Below are 23,163 nucleotides of genomic sequence, written 5' to 3' on the forward strand. Positions count from 1 at the left end.
AATAGGCCCAATCGGGGCAGGCTGGTAGGACCCCAACCATACACGAATTCATGCACCGGGCCTCTAGTTGAGTAAATAGTGGTCGAACTGGGCCTGAGCCAGTGTCCTAACGTAAGCTGCTTCTGAGTTGCACGCCCTCATCTCTGCCCCCCATGCTTTTCAAACTCAGGGATTTGAACTGAGGGTATGTGGAGGAGTACCAGGCAGACAGGAAGGCACAGGGTCCATGTTTCTCCCCAGAGTGCCAGTTTTCCTGGGCCTTTGGGCAGGGGACCACCTTTGCATTTCATGAAAGCAGATACTTAGTGGATTAGAACATAAAACTCGAATTTTCAGGGTAGATTCTGAGGTTTGAAAGAAATCCATCTCTGTTGTGGTCACACATTGGGCTATGCCCTGAGCCTCTTAGGGACGGAAATGGGTTCTCTTTGACCGTCAGAGGTGCTTTGACAATATTGAAAGGCACTTCAGCAAGCTGCCTTTGTAGGTGCGCCCTTCTCAGTGCTGGCTCTGAGACAGGCATGCTTGTGTATGAACGAGTTCATGTCATTTCTGTGTAGAAGAGACATGTCCTAGTTTTGCTCTTGACTGGGATTCTCTTGCACATTTATCTGTGTGGGCCAGAGGACCTTAGGGTTATTGATGTCCCTACTGTAAATACATTTAATTATGAAGTACTTTGGGAGGAGGGTTTCTTTGTACATTTTACTATGTAGGTTAGCTATCTTCGGAGTGAGATCAGGTCATTTGAAACTCTTATTTTCCTGCCTACTTGTGCTCCATGAGCTGCCAGCACTCGGCGGGCAGAGGGGGTTGCCCCGGAGCTGTGATGGGGTGCTGCTCAGTGGGAGGAGTTCAGGGGGACTCAGCAAGCTTTGCCGGCGCAATGCATTCTTCCTCCCCGTAGAGATACAGCCACCGCTGGAAGATAATTTCCCACAAGAGAACATAGAAGATCTCAAAATGCAGATTCCCGAGGAGCCCGGCCATTCAGATCAACCTGTGACTAGTCACCTGGGTGTCTTAGAAGTGTCACAGAAGCCGAATACTGAGAAAGACGAACACCCAGGTAAAGCTTGCTAATTTTTCTCTACAAAGTAGAGGCATGTCATAAAGAAGAGCTTCTAGGAGATTTGTTATTAAAGATTGGAAACAGAGGGGAAAGTAATACAGGTATGAACACATTCTGAAAGTAAGAAATCCTAGAACCAACAGAGACAAGCAGGAGCTAAGACACATGAGATCAATCATAGGACACAGGCCGGAGACTATAAGTAACCCACACACCAGTGACTGCTAGATTAGCTTAGGCAACTAATTTTAAACTAAAATGTACTTTAAAAGCCTTAGGTTCTAAAACAGTTTCAACCAGATCAGCAGCAGCAGAAACTCTCAGGGTGGAGACCAGCAATCAGAGTTTAACCAGCCCTCCAGGAAATTCTGATTGGTTGAAAGTTTGAGACCCACTGCTCCAAAACTCACAGATTCAGTGTTTCACCCCCATTCCACACTCCACCTCCCCCAAGTAGAATACAGTGTAGCTCAGTTCTTTTGTTAAAATGCTACCTGGACATGGTAAAAACCTTTTTTTTTTTTTAAACAGGGAAGGGGTATTTATGTCCATGTGTTGTTATACTGTACGAGTTCAGGAAACAGTACAGAATGTTGCAGGATGGGATGGTCCAGTGTAGACAGACACTTTTGAACAGTAACTGGATCACAGAGCACAGCGAACAGTCTAGTGGGAGAGCAACTCATTTCGTCTGACCTGAGGAAGTTGTTTTAAAAACAACATTTTTTAGAGAGAGAGGAAGGGAGAGGGAGAGAGCAAAATAGCGGGAATCGAGCCCACAACCCAGGCATGTGCTCTGCCTGGGAATCGAACCGGCAAGCTTTAGGTGCCCAGGATGACACCCAACCAACTGAGCCACACCAGCGAGGGCGCAGCTATGTTCATTTTATAACTGAAGGCTTTGATGGCCCTAATGGGAATTCTGAGATTTTTCTCTATATATAATCGTCTTTAAGAGCCACAGATCCAGGCACAGTGACTACTACTTAGTGGGGACTCATAAATATTATAAGTGAAAAGAAACAATTCTTATCCTAAAGCATACAATAAAATATTCTTTGCCCCCTCAATTGTAGGGATACTTGTAACGGAAAGCATGCCTGACACTGCTGTTGATGGAAAAGAGCAACTAGAAGTACATGCCGAAGAGCCAGCTAGTGCGATGCCTTTCATGGCTTATTTGACTACGACGGTAAGTTTGACAGACATAGTTTCTTCAAATAGAATGTCGATGATTACAGTTTTTAAGTTGATTTCGAGCTTGAGGTGAGAAACCTAAGGTGTTTTTCTGAAAATGACTCCCGGTTCTTTGCAGAGGGCCTCTGAAACAGGCCACAGGGACGTGGCTCTGATGGGCTCTTAGGTCAGTGAGGCTCTTAGGAGGATTTGCTGTGTGCCCGAGCTGGGCACAGGCACAGCTGTAAAACACGGTCCTTCCCCTCAAGGACCCTCCCGTCTAGCAAGTAGTTGAGACATCCACCTGAACACACTTCCATATAGGCCGAAAGAGTGTGTTGACCTGGTGTGGTGAGCACTGTGTTGAATAAATAAGATTCATTGTGGTGGGAGAAAGGTCAGAGAAGGTCAGAAGTGGGCTGAGACATGTCTGGGGCAGAGTTGAAGGGCCAGTGGGAGTCTGATGTGTAGTTTGTTGTTGAATAAAAGGGCGAGGGACGGGGGGAGCAGTGTGCAGTCAGAAGAAATAACATGTTCAAGGAGATGGAGGCATAAATAAAACTTTATTTGGGGGAGCCGGGGAAGCTTTGTTGTGTCCTTCAAATGCAGAGTAATGGTCAGGCATAAAGGAAGTTGTATATCTTGGTGTGTGAGACTGTTAGGGATGGGGGTCGGTCCTTTCAAGTTTTTAGCAGAAAAGGGGTATGGTCAGATTTGTTTCTCAGAAAGAGTCACTTACGGTAAAATAGTTATTCAGATTTATCTTCCTAAAGGAAGTCATGACCCAAATGAGATCCTTTATCTGTCTAGTTTACTAGCTAAGCTTTTTAGGTCGTAGCTCCCCCTTGCGGTGTTTGTTGAAATTGGGTGGTTTTTCTTGGTAAATTATTTGGAGCTAGAGAGAAAGTATCCTCTACCAAAATACTTTTCCTCCCGGTTCTGTTATTTCAGATAATACCTACTCCGATTGTTGTAAAGATTACATGAGTTGGTAACAGAAAGTGTCTAGCACAGTGCCTGGCTTTTTGTAGGCGTCGAACCCTACCTGCTTCTCATTTGGATGATCAGAGGTTCAGTGTAAAGAGGTCGAATGCCGAAGGAATTCGGGAGGAAGGCCACCGGGATGGGAAGGCTGGGGGAAAACCGAACCGCTTTTCCGTTTCCTCCGTGGTCATTGTGGTGGCAGCAGGCCGGGTGAAGGTGTGTGTGACCTGTGAGGCAGAATAATGCAATGTTCAGTGATTAAGGGAGGCTCAGAATTCAAGTCTGATGATCAGAATACATCATCATCACTTCCAAAGTTTCACAGTCTCCATATGTAGGAGGGATTCTTTATTCACTTTACTTATGGGCATGCACAGAGCCCTGTTCTAACCCAGGGTTGGGGGACACAGATGTGATATAGGATGCAGTACCTGCCTGGGGGATGATGGGAGAAGACAGATATGAATGGCAAGAGAAAAGGGTGCAGTGTTACAAAGTAACATTGATTTGAAGGGTACAAAGCATTTTGATGGCCCAAGATGTACCAAGTATTGTGCTAGGAATACAAGATTCCAGGAGGCATAAAGCATAATTCTGGATTTCCCTGGTTGTTTTCCTTGCTCTGTTGTTCTTCTGAATTGACTTTATACTCAACGCAAAGACATACCTTTAAAGGTCTGCAAGAACCGTTTTCTCTCCAGCTTACTGTCCCGTTTCTTCATAATCCTCGTCCCTTTCCAGAAGTCCCGCAACCATCAAACGCGGGGCCCAGAACTGAACCCACTGGCGTGGGCGTGAGAATGACATGGTTCCTTAGGGCTCAGGCTGTGGCTTTTTAAGGGGCGTCAGCAAGAGAGGGAGGCCCTGGGAGCCTCTGGGGGTCGGGAAGGGAGCCTGGAGCGGGGCTAGCACCTGAGACGCAGGGAGGCAGGCCGCGCCGGGAGGCGGAGCGGCGGTCCTACCGCGAGCGGGCGGGACCTCGGGTGTCTGGGGGCTCAGCCCGCGGGGACTTAGGGTCCGGCTTGGGGCGGGCGAATGGCCGGCCCCGCCCATCCTCCTCCCGGTAGCCCGGGGCCTCCCTTAGACCGCGCTTCCTCCCGCGGTACCTGGGGCAGGTGCGCCTCCTTCCTCCCCGCGCTGGTCTGTGCCTTCCGCGCAGGTCTGTTCGCTCCCTCCCCGCCGCGCGCCACCATTGGCTCCTCCGCCGTGGCCCCGCCCCCCGCGGGCCCCGCCCCCGTCGGCACGTTTACGTCGCCCGGGGGCAGGGGCTGATGACGTGGTTTACGGCAGGTGTAGGAAGTGTCAGCGCTGGCGGCGGGGAAGGCGAAGTTCATTCCCGGCTCCCGCCCCTCGGGTCCTTTCCGAAGCGGGAACCGGTGACCAGAGGGGCGTCCGGGGCCGGACCTGGGGGAAGCGTCGCCTCCGCTCGCCTGTCCCCGCGCCATGGACTCAGTACCCGCCACCGTGCCTTCCGTCTCCGCCTCCCCGGGGGACTCGGAGCTGCTGGGACCCCTGTCGGTGCTCTACGCGGCCCTGATAGCCAAGCTCCTGGAGGTGACGGTCCCCTTCCCGGGAGGGACCCCGGCCCGGGCGGGCCGGTGGCCGTTCTGATTGGAGCGGGTGCCCAGGCGGACGGGGCGAGGGAGAGACGGGGTGTGAGGCCCGAGGCCGGCGGGGCCCTGCGGTGCTGCTTAAGGAGGCGGCGGAGCGTGCGTGCGGCGTCGCTGTCCCTTTTCCGTTGGGCACTGAGCGGGCAGCCGGCGCTGTGTTACCCCAGGCGGCGATGGCCATCCTCACCGCGGGCCTCCTTTCCCAGCGACCCTGCTCCGTGGGGGCGGGGCCCGTCTGACAGGCACCGTGAACCGGCAGAAGGCGGTGGGAACGGTGGGAGGCAGGCAGGTGCTTCCTGCACTGCCTTCGAGGGAGTACATAAAACGGAGGCATTGCGTTTCACAGATGACCGTGACATTCAGAGGGGCCTCGACCGGTTACCAGCTGCCCGGCCCTCCTCGGCGTTTGTCTTTAAGAGTGGAATACAATCGAGGATGTACAGTCTTAGGGGGGAAAACGCATTTTTTGTGTTACTTTTTACCATTTCGCTTTTATTTGCTGCTGTAAAACTTGATTACTTGGTACAGGATTTTAATTTTTTTGTTTCATGTGGCTTTTTAAGTCATAAAAAGCAGCTAGATCCAGAGGGATTCTAGCCCTGTGTTAGACAAGGTGATGTGGTGTCGCAAACTGGAAATACATGCACAACTGAAAGACATTTAGATTCATAACGTTTAAAAACATTTCAAATCAAACACAAAATGTGAGGCTGCCCCGGCTGGTGTAGCTTAGTGGTTGAGCATCAGCGTATGAACCAGGAGGTCAGGGTTCGATTCCCGGTCAGGGCACATGCCCGGGAGTGGGCTCGATCCCTTGTGGGGGGCATGCAGGAGGCGGCAGATCAATGATGTTCCTCTCTCATCATGGATGTTTCTATCTTTCTATTCCTCTCCCTTCTACTCTCTCTAAAAAAATAATTAAAATAACAAAAACAGATCCAGAGACAGAGAAGCATCGATCAGATGCTCAAACCTCAGAGGGAAGGTAGGGGAGGGTGGGGGTAAGGGGGAGAGATCAACCAAAGGACTTGTATGTATGCATATAAGCATAACCAATGGACAGAGACAGCAGGGGGGTGAGGGCATGTACCAGGGGTAGGGTGGGGGGGCAATGGGAGGATATGGACACATATGTAATACCTTAATCAATAAAAAAAATCAAAATATATTTTTTAAAAATAGAGAGAGAGAGAAATGTGAGGCTGCCAGTATCCAATCTTTGTAGAAACAGTGGAAGCTATTGAAGATTTTTGAGGGGGTAGTTATCTGATAGAGGTTGTTCTAGAATTTCTGTGGTTGCTCTGATGTAAAGTTTTTATTACTTCTAATATTTCTGTTTCAGCTCCTTTCTACACTGCCTGGTGATGTTCAGCCCGATTTTTATGGACTGCCATGGAAGCCTGTACTTATCACTGCCTTCTTGGGAATTCTCTCATTTGTCATTTTCTTCTGGAAAACCATCCTTGCTGTGAGTAAATTAGATTAACTTATACCTTGCCTCATAGATACAAGGAATATTTTATAGTCACTGGTCCTTTTGTTTCTTTTTCACTTCCTAGCATGAACACAAATCAGTGCATATAATCTACACTACCCTTATAAAATAATCCCGTGTAGTCTTCATTGGTGTTAGCTGTCTTTTTTTAAAGTATTTTTTTTATTGATTTCAGAGAGGAAGGGAGAGGGAGAGAGAGAGATAGAAACATGGATGACGACAGAGAATCATTGATCAGCTGCCTCCTGCACCACCCTTACTGGGGATTGATCCCGCAACCCAGGCGTGTGCCCTTGACTGGAATCGAACCCGGGACCTTTCCGTTTGTAGGCTGACGCTCTATCCACTGAGCCAAACCAGCTAGGGCTTAGCTGTCTTTTTGTTCATGCATTTTCCTGCACCAGTCTCCTTTCCCTTTTAGGGTTATAACCACTATTCTCAGGGGGTTGGGAAAATCTGAATGATCTAGCTTATTTATTAGACTTCTAAATTCAGCCAATAGTCAACTTTAAATAGGATTCCCAAGGTGTTTTCTGATGAGAGCAAGAAGCATTTCTTAGTACAATGGTCGGCAAACTCATTAGTCAACAGAGCCAAATATCAACAGTACAACGATTGAAATTTCCTTTGAGAGCCAAATTTTTTAAACTTAAACTGTATAGGTAGGTACATTGTTATTAACTTAATTAGGGTACTCCTAAGCTGGCCTTTGCTAAAAATTCAAGGGGCCAAAGAGCCGCATGTGGCTCGCGAGCCGCAGTTTGCCGACCACTGTCTTAGTACAAAGACGATGCCTTTAATTTTGTCTTTTTGAACAGTCATTGTTTTTAGACCTCATTCTGGCAATTTGGGGTTGTCAAGTTATTTCCGGTAAATGAAGCATTAGTGTATTTAATATGAAAATATTATCCATTTTCATTTTTTAAAGTTAGGTACTGGGTTAATAAGATTGGTGCTCATTCCATAGATATATAAGTGTGTCTTTTGTTGCAAAATGAGGTGTTTGCCTTATTGCTTTTATCTATCAAACTATTTATGAAGTATCACTACCAATTACATTTAAAATGCTTTTTAACCCTTTTCTAACCCTATGGCTCATTAGGCTGAACCAACTGTTACTAAATTTTCTTGTAGTTACGATTTGACTGTTGTATTAGAAATATATTATTTCTAATAATGAAATCAAATTTAATTTTATTTCTCTCTCTCTTAGGTCAAGAGTCATGTGTACCAAGGTAAATATTTAAGCTGGTTTTGTTATCTGTACTGTTTCCTCATTATTGGTGTTTGATATGAGTTTTACAAGCTAGAAATATATATAGTCATATCTGATATATGACTGACTTATTAACTCCTGAAGGTTTCACTAATGCTGGGTTGTAGTTTGGGTGATAGAGTAGATGGTGATGCTACCCACTGAAATAGGAGATGAGGTGGAACAAAGTGGAAGTAGGAAGAAGATGATTGGTTTAATTTGGGGCAGATTGACTTTAAATATTGATGGAATGCAAATTTATTACATGTGAACAGTGTTCCTGGGCTAATGGTATAATCAATACAGTATATGTATATATTTAAGTAGATAATTTGAGGAATAAGAGATGCAAATCAATATGCTATACTTTTGTCTGTTCCTCTTTGCAAGTTATGTACAGTTGAAATGACAACAGTTTCTGAGAAGAAAGGGGTTTTCTGAAGGGAAGGATATAGAGCTAAAATATTTTACTGTATTTCCTAGCTCTGAAATAATTTTAATTGGAAACTCATTGAAGTAAAGGTTCTTATTATATTTTTCTTAAATTTTAATATTTGTATACCTTTATTTCTCTTAACTACTGATTGGTTTTAAAGGCTGATAGTTATGCTAAGAAGTTCTTTTCCTTCATAGTGCAGGATAAGATGTCTTTGTTGCTAATAGATTGGGTAATTCAGTTTTATTTAGAAGTCATAATTCCATTATGGATCCGCCCCCCCCCCCCCTTTTTAGTCACTGAACAGCAAATTTCTGAGAAGTTGAAGATGCTCAAGAAAGAAAACGCAGACCTTGTACAAAAATTGTCAAATTATGAGCAGAAGGTATAATTCTTTTAGTTTTTTCCCCCCATGGTTCCAGCTTGATTTCCTCCTCCTGTTTTATAGTTATTATGCTATTTTTAAATCATATTTTTTAATTCCATTATTCCCTACAAACCATTCAAATTTGAAGCAACCATCATATGTATAAAGTACTACTCTCTTTTCTAAAGGGATGGAGATAAGTTGGATAGCACTCTAATTCATATTTCTATATTCTGAATGCTTTATCTAAATAGATCAAGGAATCAAAGAAGCATGTTCAAGAAACCAAGAAACAAAATATGATTCTCTCTGATGAAGCAACTAAATTTAAGGTAAAAATCCCTGATCGTTTTGAGATTACATTCTAAAAACAAAAGGAAAAATAACAAGTAATTATTATTCATCTTAATATCATTTTCTATAGGATAGAATCAAGGAACTTGAAGAAACTAAGGACAATCTGAACGACACAGCAAAAAATCTGCGTCTTCTGTTAGAATCTGAGAGAGAACAGAATGCCAAGAATGAGGACTTGGTAAGAGTTTTGATCTAGGTGTCACCAGCACTTGGATTTCAAACTGTGTATTTTTCAAGCTATTCTATAGATTCGGTGAGCTGAACTCTGCCTTTTCCCATGTTGTAACTAGAGTAAGAGTGGAAGCCAGGGGAGTTAAACCTGTATCTGTCCATTTTTAAGGAACTTTAAATGCTAATCCCACAAGTTCTTATTCTTATGGTCCTAGGAAGTATTTTTGTCCTCAGCCCAGGCTTGGCTCAACCCCCAAAACATGCTGAGCAACTAAGAAACCAGCCCAGTTGCACAGCGCTAGTACTTTGTTTTGTTTGCGTGGTTCTTTTTAAAAATAGACTTCTAATATTAGGACAGTGTTAGAGTTCAAGTTCAGCATAGTAGAGAGAGGGTTCCCATATATCACACACCCAGTTGAACTTGATCACCTGGCTGAGGCCGCTCCACAGTAAAGTCACCCCTTTTCCACCTTGGCCTGCTGTGTTCTGGAAGGCACAGCCCACAGCGTGTCTCTCCCCCCCCCCCCCCCCCCCCCCCGCTCCTGGGGAGGCAGCGTTCTTCGTAATTCATTTGGAAGTCTTCCGTAGGTGAGGTGTGTCTGTTCTCCGGTCCAGCCATTTTTAGTTCAGGCCGGAGAATTTTTAAAGTGACCTCGTGATCTTTTTCTCTATTACTAGGAAAAACCATTGATTTGGACTGGTTTACTTGAAATTTTTTTCATTTTCTTTCTTTTTTTTTAATATATTTTATTGATTTTTTACAGAGAGGAAGGGAGAGAGATAGAGAGTTAGAAACATCGATCAGCTGCCTCCTGCACACCCCCTACTGGGGATGTGCCCGCAACCAAGGTACATGCCCTTGACCGGAATCGAACCTGGGACCTTTCAGTCCGCAGGCCGACGCTCTATCCACTGAGCCAAACTGGGAAATTTTTTTCATTTTCTTTGCTTTCACCTTTTTGTCTGGTCCTCTACTGCATCATCTCATAGCCAGGAAAGTTGTGGGTGGCATGAAACACCAATGCCTCCAATTATTTTCTTGTTTCCTCATCTCTTTACATTCTTGACTTTTCTTGGAGGCTAAGGCTGGGTCACCTGCTTTTACCTGTTATACATACCTGTTAGCTTATAGCCCAGTGTTTCTACTGAAATCCTAATGTATTTTTTATGTCCTTTTCCACATGGCAGATATTGGAAAACAAGGTATCTTTAGAGAAGTTAAAGGATGTTATTGCCATGAATGCCTCAGAACTTTCAGAGGTAAAGCTTCCTACAATTCCTGCAAGATATTAATACAATGTCTTAGTTTTATTGAGGAGCAAACACTTATTTGTGTTAGAACACACACAAAACTAAAAACTATCTGACGTCTAATTGGGAAAGTGAAACTTTGTGGGGGGTTTTTGTTTGTTTTTCTTTGGAATCAATTCATTAATGGGAGTGTTTTGCATTAGGTTCAAATTGCCCTTAACGAAGCTAAACTTAGTGAAGAGAAGGTGAAGTCCGAATGTCATCGGGTTCAAGAAGAAAATGCTAAGCTTAAGAAGAAGAGAGACCAGGTAGAGAAAAGTTAACGCCATAGATTTTGTAAACTAGAGAGCTGAATATCATTGCCTCTTGAATATCTTTTCTCAGATCTGTGTGTAAGGAAATGAAATATGTATGCAGGATTCTATTCTGAGATATGCAAACTTTAAACTGTGCTCCCCAAATTGAGTACATGTGTTCGTTCTCCATCTGTTCTGGGTTTTCTGTTCTTCTGTACAGTTTCTTAGAGCTAGCAGAGTGTTTAGTCTTTGTCTTCAAACACCAACCAGTTATTAACCTGAATGGCCTCAAGGGAGCGGTGGATTTGCTTCTTAAACTACAGAATTAGTCTAAGCAGTTCCTGCTTCACTGTCCAAGGGAAGATGACATGGTCTGGGTCTGGGAGGCTGAGATTGTACCCTTCTCTCCCTACTGGGTGTTAGTTACTTGAATTGGCTGCCATTTTCTGAAGGATACAGTAAACTGGATCAGCTTCTGAGGGTTGGAGCCACTCTCCCTTCGCCCTTAACCCAGGTCTTAGCCCGTGGTGGCGGGCAAAGGGGAGCCTGGCTCCGTACTAACCTGTCTCATTCACGTGGTCCTGATGTCTCCAGCACAAAGCCCTAACTTTCGGAAATCCATGTGCTTTAACTTTTCAGTTGCAGCAGGAAATCAAAGACTTGAATAAATCCCACGCTGAGCTCAGTGAGCAAATCAAATCATTTGAGAAGTCTCAGAAAGATTTGGAAGTAACTCTTACTCAAAAAGATGATAATATCAATGTAAGTTCATTCCCTTGAGCACGTGTGTAGTTCTCATGAATCCCCAAGCAACCAAGAGGTTCTTTCTAATACCCTTCTGCTTCTTTTCCAGGCGTTGACGAATTGCATCACACAGTTGAATCGGTTAGACTGTGAATCTGAATCGGAGCATCAAAATAGAACAGGAAATGAATCAGATGAATTAGCAAACGGGGAAGTGGGAGGTAAGATGGGTTTCAGGGAGGCTGGTCTCTGTCTTTAATTAAGTACACCAATGCTCCTTTAGGGTTGTGGGCACACATCGCTGGATCCGTGTGTGCGTCTGTGTGTGTTGGGCAGAGGCGGGTGGCTGGGCTGTGGTATAACCGTGGGCGTGCAGTGGACACTGGTTTTTCTTTTCCATCCCACTACTGGGCACTGGTGCTGGGCACTGAACACTGGTCAGGAGGAGAAACTTGCTTCCCACCTTCACGGAGATGACACTGGAATTTAATGCTCATCGTCTCTGTAGCTCTGTGGTCTGAAGGCCCCACAACCGACTTTCAGAATGAGGTGGCGGGAGCCATGAACTGACTAGGGTCAGGAGAGCAAGGCTGAGGTGTAGCCGTGTTTCCTGATGAGATGTTTCAGATACTGTTTCCCAAGTTGGATATTGCTCGCATAGCGGGTGTTTTCAACCCCACCCGGTAGCAGACTCAAGGGGAGGACAGAGGAATGAGTCTTTCTAAAGAAGATACTTGACCAGGTGGAGGTAGATGTGAGAGGGAAGAGAGAGCTTTGCCTCACGTAGACCTTTTTGCTCACAAATGGCCTGGGTAACATTTTTATGGCACAAACTCTCTTACAAGTCAAGTAGCCTAATCAGTTCTGTTGGTGCATTTGTGTTGACTTTGAGCATTTAAACATGGTCATTTTTCATTTGGGGGAAATCGAGAAAATAGAGTTGAAAAGCATGGGAGGAAGAAGTAATGAAACCCTTTTGTTTTCTAGGTGACCGAAGTGAGAAGATGAAAAATCAGATTAAGCAGATGATGGACGTTTCTCGGGTACCGTCCTTTGTGTAGAACAGAGTGGCGTAAGTGCCTGTGAGTCCTTACTGTGCCTCCTTTTAAGAACACCTCTCTCTGCTGCACTTTCTAGACACAGACGGAAATATCAGTAGTTGAAGAGGATCTAAAACTCCTACAGTGTAAGCTGAGAGCCTCGATGTCCACAAAATGTAACCTGGAAGGTAGGTTGCCAAATATTGGGAAGACAAAGAATTGCTTTGGGCCCTGACCGGTGTGGCTCAGTGGATAGAGTGTTGGTCTGCGGACTCAAGGGTCCCAGGTTCGATTCCGGTCAAGGGCATGTACCTTGGTTGCGGGCACATCCCCCATAGGGGGTGTGCAGGAGGCAGCTGATCGATGTTTCTCTCTCATCGATGTTTCTAACTCTCTATCCCTCTCCCTTCCTCTCTGTAAAAAATCAATAAAATATATTTTAAAAAAATTGCTTTGGATGCCCGGCTGGTGTGACTCAGTGGTTAAGCATTGACCTAAGAACCAGGAGGTCACGGTTCGATTCCTGGTCGGGGCACAGGCAGACTAGATCCCCAATAGGGGGCATGCAGGAGGCAGCCAATCAGTGATTCTCTTTCATCATTGATGTTTCTCTCTCTCTCTCCCTCTCCCTTCCTCTCTGCAATCAATAAAAAAAATAATCTAAAAATTAATCATTGCATTGAAAAGAGAAAGAATGGCAACCCTCAAGTTGCCGAGTCCCTGTGCACACGCAGCTCAGATGTGTTCTCCTCTGCAGACCAAATAAAGAAGCTAGAAGACGAGCGCAGCTCCCTGCAGGCCGCCAAGGCGGGGCTGGAGGAGGAGAACAAGACCCTGAAGCAGAAGGTGGAGATCCTGAACGAGCTCTACCAGCAGAAGGAGATGACGCTGCAGAAGTACGTTCTCCTGGGTCGCTGGCAACAAGATGGTCGCTTAACTAAAGGCGTGACTATCAGATCACTTTGTCTCCTTTTTAAAGATTATCAAGGTTTTCCATCCATAATTAAGTTAGGGGTGCCTTTTTGCCTTTCTACCCCACTTTCCATAACTTGCATTTTTCTTTCCATTCTAACCAGTTGTCGGAAATTGTTCCCACGCATTTACTGGAGGGGGGTGGTGGTGGTACTAACAGTTACTGCTGCGGAAGTGTGCTTTTTTTTTTATGATCCTTACCCTTTCTGTACTCTTGAAAAATCCCGAGTGATTTATATACATTATTTTTAGTAAAATAAATACTTCAAAAGGAATATTTAGCTATTGAAGGTATACATATAAGTCAGATACACTAAACATTACATAATGTAACCATGCCAAGGATGTTGGCCTGTCTTTTAGATTTTGATCACCAAGTCTTGCAGAATGCCCCATCAGTTTTGATTGAGTGGCACATAATAATAGTATTTGTCCGTACTTTAATCTTAGCATCTTACTAGGTAACCAGTCTATTATAGCCATCCATAAAATACTTGCTGAAGTATTGAATGGGCAGTTAAGAATACATAAACCTTTTTCTCTTTGGTGTTAACCCTTTTTCCTATAGCTCTTCTCCCATTTTGCTTCTGATTCATAGAAAATTGTTTCAAGTTAAGTGTCTTTTGAATTAGAACTATGTGCAAAGAAGTCCAAGAGTAACAAGAAAATAGTATTTTTAAACCATTAAATGTTACAACCATTGTCATTTATGTCACAGTAAATTGACAGCTTGAGCTGGCAGGTTAATTGGGTTAAAACCAGTCTCCAGTACATAGTATACACTGATTACGGGGCAGCCAGAGTCTCCTTCTATTCCATAGACATGGCCAGTCCTTAGCTTTTCTCTCTCCTTATCCCAACCCCACTGAAGCAGGTGGGGAGTGGGATTGGGACCGGAAGTGTGGAAGTGTCTGCGGTTAATTGCACAGATAGGAGACGTGTTTTGAAGGCTCTTTCTTGGCGGACTGTCTTCTCATGGTGCCAGTCTTCCGCGGAGAAACAGCCCTTCTGTGACAGGAGTAAGAGAAGTAGTTCAGGTCTCCCCGCGGTAGGAATCAGAATTACCCCCTGCTTCACGCTGATAAGCTTGACTGTGTCGGGCCCATTGGCCCTGGCTTTCCACACGAGTCAAATGAGCTTCTATTGTCTCGAGCCCCAGAACGTTGCCCATGGGGCACATACTGTTTTCTCATTTCTTTGTTTTATTTGTTAATAAGTAAGAGAAGTTGGGAAATGCAGGTGATTTGCCAAAGGCCAGAGCTTGGTTTGCATCCGTAAATGGCAGGTGTGAAACCCTCCTGTGAATTTGTCTGTGCATCTGAGAGAGGATGGGAAGTGGAGGCGTTGAGGGCTTGAGTGGAGGCACTGAGCCAGGCGCTGGGGAAAAAGAGGCACACTTTCACTTGCCAACTGGCTCTTCCGTAGGAAGCTGAGCCAAGAAGAGTTTGAGCGGCGAGAAAGGGAGCAGCGGCTGTCAGCGGCCGACGAAAAGGCGGTTTCGGCGGCAGAGGAGATAAAAACCTACAAGTGAGTTCAGGCTTTTTACCAAAACCACTTGTTCCGTTTGTACAACAACATGGCACATAAATAATGGTGAAAGGACATGAATACATTTAATTCGCACAAGCTAAAAAGAAATTTTCACTTAGCAAAGGAAAAAAATGTTTAACAAAAATTTCCCGCCACCCAACACTGGTGAATGTGAGGGAACTTGGTTCATGCCAGCAGATCTGGTGGTTTAATAGCTGTTTTAGGAGGGCAGTTTGCTGTCTGGTATATCAGACCTTTAAAATGACTGTGACATTGATGGGCCCAGTGCTCAGCTCTGGGAAATTGTCTGTGGATATAATTAAAGGAAGAAGCTGTATGGAGGGAGATATTGATAGCAGGCTTATTTGAGAACATATTAAAGAACAGTTAAAGAAATTATAATGTATCAACTTGGAATCTCTGGCTGTTACAATAAATAAGGAAATTAGATAGTATTAGTTTTGATTATATTGTACTCTTTTTTTAAAATATATTTTTATTGATTTCAGAGAGGAAGGGAGAGGGAGAGATAGAAACATCAATGATGAGAGAGAATCATTGATTGGCTGCCTCCTGCATATCCCCTACTGGGGATCAAGCCCACAACCCAGGCATGTGCCCTTGGCTGGAATCAAACCTGGGACCCTTCAGTCCGCAGGCGGACGCTCTATCCATTGAGCCAAACGAGCTAGGGCTGTACTCTTTTTTTAAAAATATATATTTTATTGATTTTTTACAGAGAGGAAGGGAGAGGGATAGAGAGTTAGAAACATCGATGAGAGAGAAACATCGATCAGCTGCCTCCTACACACCCCCTACTGAGGATGTGCCCAAAACCCAGGTACATGCCCTTGACCGGAATCGAACCTGGGACCTCTCAGTCCGCAGGCCGACGCTCTATCCACTGAGCCAAACCAGTCAAGGCTAGGGCTGTACTCTTAATTATAACCATGTAAAATACATTTCTGTGTTAGGATGAAATCTGTAAGGGTGCAGTTACAGTAAAGGGGACATGGTAGGATTATGTAACATCTAATTCAGTTGTGCTGGACGGATAAAAGCACGTGTAACTCTTAGGTGGCGAATCGAAGAACTGGAGGATGAACTGCAGAAAACAGAGCGCTCCTTTAAAGACCAGGTGGGTATACCGCCCAGCAGCTGCAGGACTCTTTGGGGTCTCTGACAGGCTAGTGTAATGAACCCATAAACATACCTTTCTGGTGTGTTACCTTTTTCAGATTTCTGCTAATGAGAAGAAGGCGCACGAGAACTGGGTAAGATATTTTTCCCTTCCCTTCATCTGGCGCATAGTCGACCACAGCTGAACTTGGATGTGTTTTCCTCCAAAAGCTCAAAGCTCGTGCGGCAGAAAGAGCTATGGCTGAAGAGAAGAGGGAAGCAGCCAACTTGAGACACAAGTACGTGGCTTTGACCCCTGTTTTGTCAGCGCACTTGGAGGTTTTAAGGCTGTGCTGTGTGGTGTTTAATAAGAATGGATTTCCGATTGCATATTTACGTCCATTCTCGCTCCATATTCAAGGTTATTAGAACTGACCCAGAAGATGGCGATGCTGCAAGAACCTGTGATTGTGAAACCCATGCCTGGGAGGCCCAGCGCACAGAACCCTCCACGAAGAGGTGGGGAGCGCTTTCAGAGGGCAGCAGTCTGTATTTTGGTGCAAACTGAATATAGGTTACTTTTTACTTCTGTGTGTAATGTAATGATGCCCTAGAAACAATCCTAAGCCCTAGCCGGTTTGGCTCAGTGGATAGAGCGTCAGCCTGCGGACTACAGGGTCCCAGGTTCGATTCTGGCCAAGGGCACATGTCTGGGTTGTGGACTTGATGCCCAGTGGGGGGCGTGCAGGAGGCAGCCGAGCAATGATTCTCTCTCATCATGGATGTTTCTATCTCTCTCTCCCTCTCGCTTCCTCTCTGAAATCAATAAAGAAATATATTTAAAAAAAAAGAAAAAAAAAAAGAAACAATCCTAAGAACTTAACACATTGCGGACCAGTCGTTTCATTGCTAGCTTTACCCAGTGGCCAGATAAGTTTCTATTGAACGAGTACAAAAAACGTTTTACATAAATGTTAAAGGCACGCTTTAAATTTAAATACCCATTGCATTTTGAAGTTATTTATTACATGTTCTTACAAGCTAATATCGTTTCAAAGAATTCTCGTGATTGGCCACAAGCCGTAGAACAGAAAACACGCGAATTCTCATGATCCGTCCGCAGTGTGTTAAAGAAAAGAGAGGCTGCCTGAAGTGGTAACGGTGGACTGTCACCTGCAGGCCCCCTGAGCCAGAATGGCTCTTTCGGCCCCTCGCCCGTGAGTGGCGGAGAATGCTCCCCGCCCCCGAGAGACCCGCCCACGAGACCTCTCTCTGCCACGCTCAGTCGAAGAGATGTGCCCAGAAGTGAATTTGGTGAGTACCCACGTTACCTGTAAACTGTTCCAAGAGCACTTTGCCCTTTATTTGAGAATTCTAATGCAAACTTTTTAGAATTTATGCCTAACATAGAGAATTTCTTAATTTTTCTTATTTCGAATAGTCTACTGCAAGATATGCTTTAGAACAGAAACCATCTATTTATTATCACTAATATTATTTACTTTACTTATAAATAAATACGTAATGTATATTTATACTTAATTAAAAGCATAAATAATAAATATTGTTTTTGCTTCTATTTTTATGTTTTACTGTGAGGTGTAAGCCTTTATCTGTAAACTAAATTCCTATGGAGTTCCCTTCTGAAATATTATAAAAGTAGCCTTAAGACTTTATAATTTCTGCCGCAGCCATTTCTCACTACAGTATGAAATGCTAGGTCTGATTCTTTCATAAATATGTCTACAAGACTCGGTAAGATATGGAAGGCGTTACATGCAAACGGGAAAAGTGAGCCTGCACCCCTGCACCAGCCTGCGGCGTACGGTCCCTAACCAGTCCGTTCACCGCAGGTTTTGTGGCCATTCTTTCTAAGGCAGCTCTTATTTTAATTCTCAAAGTCTGGGCATAAATTGTGGTTTCCCCTCGTAGGTACTGGGGGCCCTGTTTTTAATGTTCCTTTCTAGGCAGAGTTGAGCCCTGCCCTGCCCACACCTGGTTTATTCCTTCTGAAAATCCACGCCCGGGCTCTGTTCTTTCTTCCTCAAGGTTCAGTGGACGGGCCTCCGCCTCCTCTCCAGTGCTCTGAGGCACCCGGGAGCCCCTCTGCCTCTGGTAGGGACCGGGTGTGTTCAAAGTCTAAAATCATGGAGGCAGCCGGCCAGTGTGGCTCAGTGGTTGAGCCTCAGCCTATGAACCAGGAGGTCGTGGTTCGATTCCTGGGCTGGGCACGTGCCCAGGTCGCGAGCTTGATCTCCAATAGGGGGTGTGCAGGAGGCAGCCGGTCAATGATTCTCTCTCATCATTGATGTTTCTATTTCTCTCCCCCTCCCCCTTCCTCTCTGAAATCAATAAAAATATATTACGAAAACAATAACAAAATCACGGAGGCAGTGGGTAGAGGGATTTTTATTCTTCCTCCAAGAGTATGTAACTCAGTGAGTCTAACTCATCCTCTGGCTTCGACAGACCCCGGGTCTGGTGCAGCTCCCATGATGAACAGCAGCCCAAGAAGCGCTTCCCCTTCCAAGGTGGGTGAGGGCCAGGTACGTATCCAGAAAGCGCTGCGCTGTGTCTGCAGCCCTCTCTGTGCCGTCCGTCACTCTCTGTGTGCGCGGCTATATCTGTACTGTCTCGTTTATCTTTTAAAAAGCAAACGGTTCCCCAGGAGCTTGAAGGCGCTGCAGCTCCCAGCACCACACCTGTGGCTGAGCATCCAGGAGCAGTGAGTACTCAGGCTGAGGACTGCCCTGGGCTGACACGCCTGGTGCATTTCCCGAAAGGACACGCAGGCCCTGGCACTCACCTGCCTGCGTGAACTTGCACGGCCGTGTGAGCTTCCTCTGGCCTTGGACTTGCGAGTGTTTCTCCGTTGCTGGAATCTGACTGGCTGACGGGTTTCTGTTTTGGTTCGGTGGTTAACCCGTTTGGAGTGCTGTAATTAACTAAAACATGTGCAAAGGCCTCACTCCACCTTTACATCGTGTGCTTCCGTGTGAGCGCTCTCAGGCAAAGTAAATCCACTGTGTGGTACATAACCCATCGTCACTACATACGCCGGGAGGTCTGCTATCTAAGACCGCCTCCAGCTGTACAGGAGGCAAACCCTATCCTGAATAACCTGAAGTCACAGCTTGGTAGCAGAAGGATGTTTGCTGGGGGTGAGACACTGACTAGGGAAAACCTGTCATTACCGTTGTGCCAGGTCCGGCAAGAGCCTTAAATGAGGTTCCCATGAGAGCATTCTCTTGGTGTAGCGGCTCTAGCTGGGAGTCCTCTGGTCATACCTCACAGGGCTTCTCTAAGTTGAAATAGAAATACATGAATTTAATTATTTAGGATTTTCAGCCCAGTTTCCCGTGAGGAAAGATTAGTCCTTACCTCACATCACACAGTATCACTGGTGAGTGAAGGTGAGGGTTAGCGCCAGGCCTGCCTCACTTACACAGGGAACATGGTTTCTGTTGGAAAACGCTTTCCCGTTCGGTGCAGGACTCCCAGAACACACCTCTCCGGACAGGCCTTTTCTCCAGGGGCAGCTTGAGTAAGACCCAAGACCCCTCTGAAGTAGAAGGCTTCCCAGAGAAAAGCCTGCTTTGCTAGAGGGCGCAGAGGTGGGAAGAGCAGCCCTGGTCCCGACTCCTGCCTTAGCCTTACGTGCTGGATGACCTTCGGCACAGTGTCTGCTCCTCTGTGCTCTTGGATATTTAAACCCAGATGATCGCACGTAGAGACTTAGAGATCTGAGAATTAGATGAGAGGAAATGGAAGGTGCTCTGAATAGTAGCTGAGATGACGCGTGTAGAGAATGGATTTTTGTTCTCTTTCTTCTCTCCATTCTTAGTATGGAAATATGAGCGGTTGTGGTGAGGGGAGGGATGCTGGCGGGAGGGGATGCCCTGGAAATAGATGGCCGTGTGTAGCATGGTGTGATTTTCCCCCCCTTCCACTTGCACATACCAGTGGTAGCATGATCACAGCAAAACTCTTCGCTGCTGTGCCGTCCTGCCTGCCCAAGCTGCCAGTGGGGACCAGTGGGAGCAGGGTGGTCTTTGGCCCTGGTTCTGCCCATGGGCAGGTGCCTGACATCTGCTTCTTTGGGGTCCAGCTTGTGTTGGTGTTGGTGCTTCGGTCTGTCATTCCCAAGTATTTCAGACTTGACCCGTTTCTGCTCTGCAGGTGAATGTGGCTGCAGAAGGGCCCCCTCCTTTCCCAGGCGTGCCCCTCATGAGCTCCTCCATGGGAGGCCCGCTCCCACCACCCATCCGATATGGACCACCTCCTCAACTCTGCAGGCCTTTCGGGCCTCGGCCATTCCCTCCACCATTTGGTATGATTATTGACTTGCCAATCACTTTCTGTGTGCTCCCTGCTAAGATTTTAACAGTTGCTATCCCAGGCTCTGCAATGAAAGGGTAAAGCTGGCGGAGTCCCTTTGAACTTGTCCTAAAGTTTCTTAGGACACATGGGGGGGAGGGGCTGCATAATCTCCCTCCGCTGGGGTGAGCAGAATGGTATCTCTTGTAGACAGCAGAAAGGGGCTGCTTATAGAAAGCCAGAAATATTACTGCTGCAGATGTTCATTGAACATCTGGGGCTGCGTGCCAGGCTCTGTGATGGATAGAACTCACTACTCTCTGAACTCGGAGAGCTCAGTGTCCTATAGGACACAGCTACATATGCTCTATGTGTGAATGGGTCGGAGTATAAAGGGAAGCTAAACCCTCACTCCCCACCTTGGGAATAAACGGGCAGGAAGTTTTAAAGAGAAGGTGGCGTGGAATAGCTGCCTAATGGGTGTTGCTGAGTTTAATCAGGTGGAGCTGGAAGGCCTTCCCAGAGGGGCAAGCACCTTGATTTTGATGGCTAGTTAGGTCCGTGCTGAGCACCGCATGAATTTTTAATTGATACAGTAGTGGACAGGATTTCCTTGATCAAAATTTCTTTATCTTGTGAAGCCCTTTTTTTTCATAATCTGTCAAATACAAGCCAAGCTCTTGTGAGACAAAGATGGGAGACCTGTGACGCAGAAAAACCACAAGCCAGGTAGAGCTGTGCTGAAATCCTGCCTGCGCTGCCTCCTGGCTGGCCGGCCAGAGGCCTGTCACCTAAACCTGCTGAGCCTCAGGGTGACTGATGTATAAAGCGGGGCTTCACCCCCTGACTTCCAGGGTTGGGAGAAATTAAAGATCAACATTCCTGGAATCGTCTACATGTATGTTCATACGTGACACCGTTTTTATTTCTCCAGGTCCTGGTTTCCGGCCACCTCTAGGCTTCAGGGAGTACGCACCCGGCGTTCCACCGGGAAAACGGGATGTGCCTTTCGACCCTCGAGGATTTGTCCCGGGACACCCTCACTTTAGACCTGGAGGCTCTCCTGGCCCCCGGGAGTACTTCGTTCCTGGTCCCCGACTACCGCCCCCGAGCCATGGCCCCCCGGAGTACCCTTCACCTGCTGCAAGAGACTCACTGCCTCCTGGCTCCAGAGAGGAGCCCCCACCTGCCTCTCAGAGCGGCAGCCAGGGCTCCTCCCAGACCTTGAAACAGAGCCCGTGACTCCGACACGTCGCCGGAGAGGAAGTGGACTGTGCGCTATCCATTACAGTCTTCAATCCAGAAGTTTAAATAAAGTTAGTTTTTAGACCTAAGCTGCCCCGGCAGTGTGCATTTTTGAGCCAAACAATGAAAAAATACCATTTCTCCCCTTCAATAAAAATCACCTCGTAAGCTAGAGCCTCCTCCCAACTTTGAAATGTGCAATAAAGAATACCTGTGTTTTAGTTCATGTAGCATATGTAACTGTTCAATGATTTAGAACGTCATGAAAAATATGAACATTTCCTGTGGAAATGCTATAAGAACATGTATTTCCATTTATTATCCTGTTTTTAGTGGACACCAGTTGAACGCAGAGCAACGGTGTTTATAAGCTTGAATTTTTAAAGTATCTGGTCGCAAGGACTGTTACGCTAAAAATGTTTACTAAGAAATCACTGAACTTTATCTCCCCTCTTGCTGAAGTTCTTTGTAGTGGAAGTTCATTAAAATTTGGTTATTAATGTTTCCCAAGAGTCTGTTGATTCATTGCACTGTTTTCTCACGAGACTTGTGCCATTTGGGAAAGATGAAAGCTCGGGCTCCCAGCACCGCTGCGAGTGGCTGGGCAGCAAGATCCCTGTTGCTCCCTGCTCAGCAGGTTCGGCCTCGGTCACCCAGGCACCAGGACTGAGGGCTTCCTTTACTTCAGAGCAGCCATGGCCATCTGACGGCACTCGCGGCCTTCTGTGACTGCCTGCCTGGGTCATTCCCGAAGGTGAGTGTACAGGAGTAGCAAGGAGTGTCTGGCCTGATGTTCTGTTGCTTTTGCCATTTGTGCATTAAGGGTGCACAACAGAAGCCCACCAGTTTGGCTCAGTGGTTGAGCATTGACCTGTGACCCAGGAAGTCAAGGTGCAATTCCCGGTCAGGGCACATGTCCAGGTTGCAGGCTCAATCTCCAGGGGTGGGTGTGCAGGAGGCAGCTGATCGATGATTCTCTCATCATTGATGTTTCTCTCTCTCTCTACCTAATTTCTCTGAAATAAATAAAAATAGATTATTTTTTTAAGGGTGCACAACAGAAAAAAGAAAGCAATGTCTTGTGACCATAAAAGGAAATGTCCTTTATTAAAAAAAGTAAAGTCTATTATTTCTCCCATACCTTGCCTATGATTTTCAATGACTATGGCAAAAACCATCAGAAGAGGAGAATACTATGAGAAAGAATGATTTAAGATTTTAAGGCTTGTGACATGCCCTAGGTCAGCAACCATGGGCTGACCTCAGTTCTTTTTGTTGACTGATTCTACTCCACAGTTAACATTTGAATGTTGGCATTTGTATTTAAAAACCAGTATATCTAAGAATTTGGGATTACACCCTACTTAAAAAGTACTCTTACTACACCATGGTTTTATTTATTTTAAATTTTAATTTTTTATTGAAATTTTAGAGAAAGGGAGAGGGAGGGAGGGAGGGAGGGAGGGAGGGAGGGAGGGAGAGAGAGAGAGAGAGAGCGAGAGAGAGAGAGAAAGATCGATCGGTTGCCTCCCATTCATATCCTAACCAGGGATTGAACCCACAACCTGTATATGTGGCCTGACCAGGAACCGAACCTGCCACCTTTCAGTGTACGGGATGATGCTCCAACCAACGGAGCCACACCGGTCAGGGCTACACCATGATTTTAAAACAATGTTTCTTAAGAACTAACTCTTTAGACCCTTTAAATTATAGTAACTTAATA

At 45.8% G+C, this 23,163-nt stretch overlaps 2 protein-coding genes across 11 annotated transcripts in view; one reads left to right on the forward strand and one right to left on the reverse strand.

Moving 5' to 3' along the window:
* Window positions 1–4,364, reverse strand: part of TAF1A (TATA-box binding protein associated factor, RNA polymerase I subunit A) — a 44,982-nt gene extending 40,618 nt beyond the window's left edge. Inside the window, exons 1-2 of the mRNA XM_079763716.1 lie at window positions 3,900–4,364; window positions 3,294–3,459 (exon numbers count right to left, since the gene is read on the reverse strand). The gene's annotated coding sequence lies outside the window, so the exon portion shown is untranslated. The remainder of the gene's footprint in view (window positions 1–3,293; window positions 3,460–3,899) is intronic.
* Window positions 1–21,941, forward strand: part of MIA3 (MIA SH3 domain ER export factor 3) — a 35,331-nt gene extending 13,390 nt beyond the window's left edge. The window contains exons 5-29 of one of the 10 annotated variants that reach the window (XM_079763679.1): window positions 908–1,069; window positions 2,149–2,264; window positions 6,185–6,310; window positions 7,551–7,572; window positions 8,325–8,413; window positions 8,650–8,727; window positions 8,820–8,930; window positions 10,112–10,183; window positions 10,378–10,482; window positions 11,110–11,232; window positions 11,324–11,435; window positions 12,202–12,257; window positions 12,352–12,442; window positions 13,012–13,150; window positions 14,652–14,753; window positions 15,834–15,894; window positions 15,995–16,030; window positions 16,107–16,174; window positions 16,297–16,394; window positions 17,055–17,189; window positions 17,925–17,990; window positions 18,345–18,421; window positions 18,529–18,600; window positions 20,055–20,205; window positions 21,127–21,941. In XM_079763679.1, the coding sequence (XP_079619805.1) occupies window positions 908–1,069; window positions 2,149–2,264; window positions 6,185–6,310; window positions 7,551–7,572; window positions 8,325–8,413; window positions 8,650–8,727; window positions 8,820–8,930; window positions 10,112–10,183; window positions 10,378–10,482; window positions 11,110–11,232; window positions 11,324–11,435; window positions 12,202–12,257; window positions 12,352–12,442; window positions 13,012–13,150; window positions 14,652–14,753; window positions 15,834–15,894; window positions 15,995–16,030; window positions 16,107–16,174; window positions 16,297–16,394; window positions 17,055–17,189; window positions 17,925–17,990; window positions 18,345–18,421; window positions 18,529–18,600; window positions 20,055–20,205; window positions 21,127–21,434 (2,576 nt within the window). In that variant the 3' untranslated portion in view covers window positions 21,435–21,941. Of the gene's footprint in view, window positions 1–907; window positions 1,070–2,148; window positions 2,265–4,514; window positions 4,787–6,184; window positions 6,311–7,550; window positions 7,573–8,324; window positions 8,414–8,649; window positions 8,728–8,819; window positions 8,931–10,111; window positions 10,184–10,377; window positions 10,483–11,109; window positions 11,233–11,323; window positions 11,436–12,201; window positions 12,258–12,351; window positions 12,443–13,011; window positions 13,151–14,651; window positions 14,754–15,833; window positions 15,895–15,994; window positions 16,031–16,106; window positions 16,175–16,296; window positions 16,395–17,054; window positions 17,190–17,924; window positions 17,991–18,344; window positions 18,422–18,528; window positions 18,601–20,054; window positions 20,206–21,126 lie in introns of those variants that run through there. The other 9 variants (XM_079763681.1, XM_079763683.1, XM_079763685.1 and 6 more) reach the window with 9 other exon arrangements.
* The last annotated feature ends 1,222 nt before the right edge of the window (window positions 21,942–23,163 follow it).

This window comes from Cnephaeus nilssonii (assembly GCF_951640355.1).
Source record: "Cnephaeus nilssonii genome assembly, chromosome: 23".
NCBI classification, from domain to species: domain Eukaryota; kingdom Metazoa; phylum Chordata; class Mammalia; order Chiroptera; family Vespertilionidae; genus Cnephaeus; species Cnephaeus nilssonii.